This window comes from Rutidosis leptorrhynchoides, chromosome 2, assembly GCF_046630445.1.
Source record: "Rutidosis leptorrhynchoides isolate AG116_Rl617_1_P2 chromosome 2, CSIRO_AGI_Rlap_v1, whole genome shotgun sequence".
Taxonomy (NCBI): Eukaryota; Viridiplantae; Streptophyta; class Magnoliopsida; order Asterales; family Asteraceae; genus Rutidosis; species Rutidosis leptorrhynchoides.
Window position 1 is genome coordinate 657,218,416 of NC_092334.1, and position 9,031 is coordinate 657,227,446.

Consider the following 9,031-nt stretch of genomic DNA (forward strand, 5'->3'; position numbering starts at 1 on the left):
ATCCAAATCTTCATCAGATTGACTAACTCCGTGATCATTTCCTCCAGATGTATTATTGACTAACCCCTCCAGATGTGTTAGGTGTACCAGCATCTTCCTTAACTTTTGATGTACCAATATTCTCCCCTGACAAATAATTCGAATAAGTACCCCATACAGTTTTCTTCTCTCCCTCATGACTCAAAATTGTCATGATCATCTCATTGAGGACGTAACTCTGAGCTACATGAAGTCATATGATAACATTCGCTAACTTTGTGAAGCACGGAAAGAACATAACATTTACATTGTCTTTGAAGGAGAGATGTGGTACACTGGAGGAGGATGGCAGTGAAGAACCTATCGATGTCGGTGAAAGTGTTTGAGTCATCGTGAGGACGAGTTTTGAGATATTTATGAGTGGCGAAGTAATGAAGACGATAGGCGGTGAAGTCAAAAAATTTGATCCCTGGGTAAATAAGGACCGTCATGAAAAGTTTTTGATTTTTGAAAATTCAAGCTAGTTGTGAAACTAGACAGGTTTGAAAATGGCATGCCAGTGGTATCACTGGGCAAGTTTTCTGAAATCAAAACTTTTATCGGATTTGGGTACTTCACCGGTATTGGTTGGTCCGGGAGTTACCTTAGCAGATGGTGAGGATGACTGGTCACCGAAGTTCCAGTTGGCGTTAGCAAGCTATCATGGAACTTTTGTGCGACTTTGCCGCTCTTGGTTATACCAAGCCTTCCAACAGTACCTAACACTGCATTGGTGTCGGTAGAAATCGATGTAATGTAGGAAGATGTTACATCGAGTACCGAAGTCATTGATTTGTCATGAGGTGACACAGCTCTTTTAGTTGGTACACTCTCCAAGGAGTGTATGTAGTCAGGTTTAGAAACTGACTGATCTTTAAGGAGATCATCCTTCCGGAGGTCTGATAAATCTACCGAAGTAGTGTCATATTGCCTCTCCGTTGAACGAAACAGATCTCCCTCATCAAGATAAGTTTGATCTCCAGACCCTGTTTGATGTTGAGGCTCAACCCCATCATTTTGATGAGTGTCACCAGGAGGACTTCCAGCCGATACGCAGGGTTCCTTTTCAAGATTTTTCGAAACCCCTTCGGCCATTCTGGACTACAACTTCTGACGGAAGCCAGACAATTGTGTCTTATCGGAAGACTTTACTTCCTTTTGAGGTGACTTTACACCTTTATTAATTGATATTGATGATAAGATAATATAACATACTCCCCCTCAACATTTGCATGTTTAGAAGAGTAGATTTTGACATTTTCACTCCCCCTTGAAACAATGTCGGTCCGCTTGTTTTCATAAAACCTCGATAACTGATGACTTGACGATTCAGCCTGCGAGAAAAACACTAAAGAACGAGTTTTGCACTGTTATATGTACAAAAGCCATAGTAAAATAAAGCAAAATATTTTTGATTTTTAACATTTAAGAATAACAAAACATATTTTTAGGTTTTGATTTTCGAAAATAAACCAAAATATTCACAAACTTTTCCTTTCTAGGAAACATTTTAAGAACGGTTCTGTACAAAAGTATACAGAAGCCCTTATTAAGAAACTTCTCACCAATTCCTCAAAGTATGCATTCTGAGCAAAAACCTTCCGGACATTGAGAATATTAGCTCCCCCTCAAACCATGAACACCTGCTAAAATGAAAAACAACATGTAGAAAAGACATACTATGCATTATGGTTCCTCTTGTTCTGGTAAAACATGCCAATTTTTGATTTTAAGAAATCAAGACGTTTCTCATCTAATGCTTTTGTAAACATATCAGCAAGTTGATATTTTGTAGGAACGAAATACAGTTCTGTGTTTCCTTTTTCTACGCGGTCTTTTATAAAGTGATAGCGAACATCTATGTGTTTTTGTTTTCGTGTACTGAACAGGATTGCATGAAATAGAAATGGCACTCTTAGAGTCACAATATATTGGGATTTTATCAAAATTAAACCCATAATCAGTTAGTTGTGTTTTCATCCAAAGAACTTGAGAGCAACAACTAACAGCTGCTACATATTCAGCTTCAGCTGTAGATAGTGAAACACAGAGTTGCTTCTTAGATGACCAACTAACAAGTCTATTTCTCAACAATTGTACACTCCTAGAGGTACTTTTTCGGTCAAGTTTACAACCACCATGGTCTGCGTCAGAATAGGCAACTAATTCAAACCAAGTGTCTTTTGGGTACCATAGACCTAAGTTCACAGTACCTTTAAGGTATCTAAAAATACATTTAACAGCCTGATAATGTGATTCTTTTGGGTTGGACTGATAACGTGTACACAAGTAAGTGGCAAACATAATATCGGGACGACTTGAAGTTAAATACATTAGCGATCCGATCATGCTGTGATATTTAGTTGAGTTGACAGATTTTCCATTTAAATCGGCATTCAACTTTGTATGAGTTTCCATCGGAATACCAATGGATTGACGTGACTCAAGTTCGAATTTCTTTAAAATATCCAAAATGTACTTTGACTGATTTATAAAAATTCCACTTGGAAGTTGTCGAACTTGTAAACCTAAAAAGAATTGTAATGTACCCATCATTCTCATTTTGAAATGTTTTGACATTAACGCAGCAAATCTATCGCAATGTTTTTGATTGGTTGAGCCCAAAATTATGTCGTCAACATAAATTTGAATCAACATTATATCATCACCATGCCTTTTAATAAACAAGGTAGTATCAATCGTACCTTTGTGGAAACCAAACTTGATCAAAAATGAGGTGAATGCATCATACCATGCTCTAGGAGCTTGCTTAAGGCCATATAATGCTTTCTTTAGCAAGTAAACATCATTCGGACATTTGTAATCTACAAACCCTTCGGGTTGATAGACATAAACCTCTTCTTTTAACTGACCGTTAAGAAAAGCAGCATGTACGTCTATTTGATAAATTACGAGGTTCTTATAAGCAGCATTAGCTAAGAACATCCTAATTGCTTCTATCCTAGCTACGGGGGCAAACGTTTCGTCATAATCTATTCCTTCTTGTTGTGAGTACCCCTTTGCAACTAGTCTAGCTTAATTACGTATAATGACTTCATTTTCATCACTTTTATTCTTGAAAATCGATTTGGTATCTGTGATATTTCTATTCTCAGGTTCAGGTACTAGTTCCCACACTTCTAGACGCTCAAACTAGTTTAACTCTTCTTGCATCGCTTTATCCCAGTCGGGGTCCTGAAGAGCATCTGCTACTTTCTTTGGTTCCACCACACTTAAGAAATTGGCAAATAAGCATTCATTTAATGTTGTTCTTCTCGTCTTCATCGGGGCTGATGGGTCACCGATAATAAGTGACGATGGATGACTTTTCATTATTGTCCATTTACGCTCATGAGGAGGATGTTCAATGTGAATATCATTCATAGGGTTGTCAACATACGAGGATGTTGTGACATGCTCAACAGATTCAAATGATGATTGTACATTCTCGGAGTTTGGTGCAGTAGTGGCCGAAACTTGAGGTGAAGTTTCTAACTCAGAATCATGTTCAAGAGCAAGAGGAGTCTGAGAAGTATTGTTTAAATTTGCAGATGGGGAATCATTGGTTATTGGAACGTCCCCTGAAACAATTGAAGAAGATTCACCATTCATGTCACTTGGCTCCTCAATTGTTATAGATTGCATAGGATTTTCTGATGAACTTGATGAAGATGACTCTTTAAAGACGTTCTCAAACAAGATATTTAGATCGTCAGGAGTCGGATGAATTGGTTGAGATTATTGAGCAGAATTTGATGATGAAGCTTCATCATTTTGAGACGCGGGTCTTGAACTGTTTTGTTCAAGAACCATTCGTGATAGTTCATCAAATTTCACGTTGGTGCTCTCTATAACACCTAGATTTTTTTGAAATCACAGCGGAAGTATTTAAACCAACCATAACATAATTCTTTATTAAACACAAGTATTTATTATTCAAAAACTCGCAATATGGTGTTACTTAACAAAACGGTTTCATTATTACAAAATCACGACATCAGAGTTCCAAAGGTTGTCAAACATATCCACTAGACATCCCATCTTCTCCCAAATACTAGCATGTAATAATCAACAACCTGCAGGGAAGATGAGGAAGATTAGCACGAAGCTAAGTGAATGAAACTATCATAACAGTATTAGCATACAGTATCAAATCATACAACTGTGGGTAACAACTAACAACAAACAACTTTGCCATCCCAGAGGACCGGCGGCCAGGCCTGACCTGCAACCCTAGCTGATCGGGCTAGAGTCTACCGATAGTTCCTGTTACTGACTCCTTCGCATAGAAATCCAGACGTAACGCATGCATCATTCAAATCTATGCTACACAGATAGTAACACTTGAATCCAACCTCACAAATCAAGGTTGACCTCATGAGTCCAGCCTCACAAATCAAGACTGACTCCCGGCATCCGACCTCACAAATCAAGATCTAATCAACTGGTGCACATACAATCATATAATCAACATAATATATCAATAATATACTATCATGGCAATCTAATCGGGCGGTCAGGGCAACAGTAGCACAACTAGCTACTCTATACTAATATCCGAAAGGATAGTTCCACTCAACGATATCCACAAGTACTCAGTGGTCTAATATTACTGAGTCTTCTGCTTACTCTTATCACCTGAGAATAATACAATCCAAGTTAGTAATCATATCTCAAATATATATACTGAATCAAAAACACTATTTTGCTCGAATGGATTATACACGAAATTTACAGAACATATTAATAACATATTTTTAGCATCAAAAAGTATTAAAAACACTTTTCACGCAAAATTTATGCCAAAACTCATTTAACGCACTTTTTGACATAAACCCCAAAATCACTATTTCAAGAAATATCCATCACACCAGTCATGCATATAACATATAACAAACATATATATATTGTATAGCGATAATCAATTTAATCATACAATCCATCAATCCACAAGATCTAATCTTTTACTCCTATTTTGTACCAAAACTTATAAAAGTCTCAAAAAATAATCTTTTTACTACAAATCATTAACATCATAAGTTAATATTTACCTAATCTCATTCTTAACCAAAAATTCTCTTCTTTCTGTATAACATAAAACCACATTTTGACTAACATGTAAGCGCATATATACTTCTTTTAACATTGAAACATCATTTTAATACAACAAATCATAATCATCTTGTCATTAAGTCACACATCATATTAACAATGAGTGGTGATAACTAATTAATATTTTAATGAAGTTATTAGCTTCATATTACCATCATCTAACCATAATAACACTTATAACACATCAATTTCATCAAATCAACAAATATAGCTAGATTTGATCACAACCCCATTTGTAGTAAAACTTATAAAAACTATACTTTTAATTCATAAAAATCAACCATATTTTAACTATACCAATCATGCAGATATCATATACAAAACATGTGTAGTCATCAACAATCATCAATTTACTAAAAAGATAACAAATAACTAGATTGAATCATTTGCCCTAATAGTTACAAAACCCTCAAAACTAATGTTTAACTCCACATAAATTATACATGTTTTAACATAAATCAAGCATACTACAATCATGTTTATAACATCGATAAGCTATAACCATAGTCAAGTTCAACATATAAACATCAAACCAAAAGGTCTGATCACTACCTTATTAGTTATCCAAATCTATAAAATAATTTAATTAACAGAGATCATGTAAGTCATACCTTATTTTGGCTTCCTAAATCACAGAATATTTCCTTCTTTGATATATATTTAGACACCATAAATTACAAGTGTGGCTGCGTTTGTAGATACATATGTATGTATATGATGATCAGTTAAATATGAATAAGGAAAGAACAAAGGCTAAAGGGTGCGCTGGTCTATATGTCAAGTGGCAAAATGCATAAAACGATTTAAAACCCATGAGTACCTCAACCATCTCATATTTAATTGGTTATAATAATAACTAGTTCGGGTCCGACCCGCGCGATGCGGCAGGGGCTTTTGGTCCGGTTCGAACGTAGTTAGTTTTGTTTTGTTGATAAAAGTATTTCGAGTCTAACGGTGCTGATGAAAAAATTTAACTCACGGCGAGCAGGAAGATACGGGCTGTCGTTGTGTTTAGCATTTTTTAAAAAGTGTCCGTTTAGAACGCACCTTTTTTCGTTTTGTTCATAAAATTATTTTGAGTATGACGTTGCTGGTGGAAAAATTTAACTCGCGGCGAGCGGGAAGATACGGGCTCTCGTTGTGTTTAGCCATTTTTAAAAAATGTCCGTTTCGAACGTACCTAGTTTCGTTTTGTTCATAAAATTATTTCGAGTTTAATGGTATGGTCGGTGAAATTTAACTCGGGTCGAGGAGGAAGATACGGGCTGTCGAAGTGGTTGTGTGGAGTTTGTATTTTAATTTAAAAAATGGCAGTTTACACCCTTGGAGGTTGGGGTATTTTTTGTAAGCTGTTTATAGTTGAGGGGGAGTTTTTGAAGTTTTTAAGTGCAAGGTTTGATCAGTCTCGTTTTGACCAGATTTTGATTTTTGCTTTGGTTGAGGATGAAACGACACATATTCTCACGAGATTTAGTATATAAAGGAGCAATAATACTTAAGAAATGAAATGAATGAGATAATGGAACCAAGGGACCAGCGTAACTTTCTTATTTTTTTTTATTATCAAAGAAATGATTTACACTACTAGTACACTCACATTATTTAGCTTTTTATCCGTGATTTAAACATGACGCATTCATTAGGCAGTCCTAACGAAGTCCAATTCAACCAAACAAATATTTTCTATGACCATCGTCATAAAAAGTATTCATTTATCCACTTAATAAATACTCCACTCATAATTTATTATTTCACTTTATATTTAGTCGTTGTTATTTATCCATAATTTAAATATCATATTTAAATCATATAACAAAACTAATATTATTTATTCTTTTCATCTAGGCCATTAATCATGGTGTTACAAATCTATCCCCCTTAAGAAGATTCCGCCCTCGGAATCTGGTCGGGCACGATTAAGAAAATTCCTCGGGTGCTACAACTATCATTAATTTTTAGAAGGTTCACGTTTCCAGGTCACACTTCCACGTCCTAGATCCGCTTTGGTTCTCGGAACTTCTGTATGATTTACCACAATGTATTTGCGTTGGCCAGACGCCAGTACATCATCCTAAATCATTCTTTCATTCCGAACAACACAATTTGGAGATTTTCTACCCAATCCATATTCTTACGGTCTTTACGTACATTCTAAGCGTCAACTTAAAGGAAACCTACCCGTATTAACATAAGCATAACTCATTTCTAGCACTAGTTCGTCACTAGATGTCGGCCAACCATACAAGTCATTAAAGGTAAATTCCTAACAATGTCAATGCTAAGATCATTTTTAACACATAGATCCAAAACATAATTAAGCGATTCAATTCAACAAATTAATCAACATACCAACTAATACAGATTTATCAAAACATACCTGCATTCATATAGTCGGTATCAGTCTCTGCATCTACTGTCATCTGAAAAGCTCTTGCCTCCATAAAGGAAGGATTCTTTCTTTTTTGTCCCGCCGTTGAAACAAAGGATCTAGCTACTGACATTGTCGGCACCCCTGACCCCACCCCAGAACCCGACCTTCCACTAGTAGGACACTGCGCTGATCGATGTCCCTATTTCTTTCAATTCCAACAAACATTAAGCCTGAGCGAACACGCTTGAATCTCATGTCCCACCTCTCCACACCTCAAACATCTTTTCGTTAAAGCTGAACAAGGACCACTGTGTGTCGATCTACAACTGTGACACCGAACCCTCTGACTCGACTCGGTTCTACTTTGAGTAGGGTTTTATTTATGTCTATACCCAAGTGACTTCTTAGATTTTGAAATGGCCTGACTATTTGCTTTACTAGGTTGTGACACAACGCTTTCCACCACTCTGCTCTTGGCCGCTTTCACATCTCCCTCAGTCATCTTGGCCATAACAAAGGCTTGAGGTAATGTAGTAGCAAACCTTGCCATCGTTCGGTACTCCGGTAGTATCATCTCAACAAAATGTTGAATCCTTGACTGTTCGTCCGGAACCCACTGTTGCACAAATCGGAGTTTATCCATGTACTGTTCAATCACCTCGTCTATTGTCATTTTCTCTGTCATTTTCATCTCCATGAACTCCTTCTTAAGTCTCCCAATGTCGAACGCCGTGCAATACTGTTCACAAACCTTACTGTAAAATTGTTCCCACGTAATCAGGCTCACTTGTTCTTTTGGTATACTAGAGATAACTGAATCCCACCAAACCATTGCTCTGTTCTTCAATAACCTACTGGCAAAAATAACCCTTAATTCTAGTTCACACTGGCATGCCTCAAAAACTCTTTCCATTTCCCTCAACCAGTTTACGGTTACAGTTGGGTCAGGGCTTCCTGAATACTCAGGCGGTTTACAATCCATGAACTGTTTAAAGGTACACTTCTTCGGTTGTTGAAACATGGACATCTGATACGGGTTCCACATTTGATTAGGGTACTGGTTACCAAACTGTGCTGGCATCTGAAACTGTTGAGGCATCTGATATTGTTGTGGAAACGGTGGTTGCGGTTGCGAGGTGTTTCCACTAGGCATGGACGGAAACTGTGGTGTCGGAATCCCAGGAGGTGGTCCACCAGCATTAATAGCAGCTGGTGTTGTAGTTGGGGTAACAACTGGTGTAGCAGTCGGGGTAACAGTCTACTGTGTGGCTTCTAACTCAGCCACTCTATCACGGGTTTCCTTAAGTTGCACTTTTAACTTGAGAATGTATTCTCGCTGCTCATCATCTGAGTCAGACCCTTCAGCAGGTGCTCGGAAGGTTCCGGGGGTCGAGGGGGAAACAACACTTCTTCGTGGATCTGACATACCTGTACTATCACAACATCTCACCAAAACTTAGTAGATAAACCGTTAGTACCTATCAACTAACATGTATAGAACCTACATTCACTTAACCCCATCCCCACTGA

The 9,031-nt window shown here is 37.2% G+C and overlaps 1 protein-coding gene across 1 annotated transcript; it reads right to left on the reverse strand.

Moving 5' to 3' along the window:
* Positions 1-1,187: 1,187 nt before the first annotated feature.
* Positions 1,188-2,964, reverse strand: LOC139890184 (uncharacterized mitochondrial protein AtMg00810-like). The gene is made up of 2 exons (XM_071873081.1): positions 1,825-2,964; positions 1,188-1,385 (listed from the first exon to the last, which is right to left on the reverse strand). Exons 1-2 carry the CDS (start codon positions 2,962-2,964, stop codon positions 1,188-1,190), a joined length of 1,338 nt encoding a protein of 445 aa, XP_071729182.1.
* Between the last annotated feature and the right edge of the window lie 6,067 nt (positions 2,965-9,031).

What these genes read in the sequence shown, in the direction of transcription:
- LOC139890184 (XM_071873081.1), bottom strand. Translation starts at nt 2,964, where the DNA reads ATGTTCTTAGCTAATGCTGCTTATAAGAACCTCGTAATTTATCAAATA. An exon ending in GAAAAAGGAAACACAGAACT is followed by an intron (nt 1,386 to 1,824) that starts GTATTTCGTTCC and finishes TACATATAACAG; the next exon opens with TGCAAAACTCGTTCTTTAGT.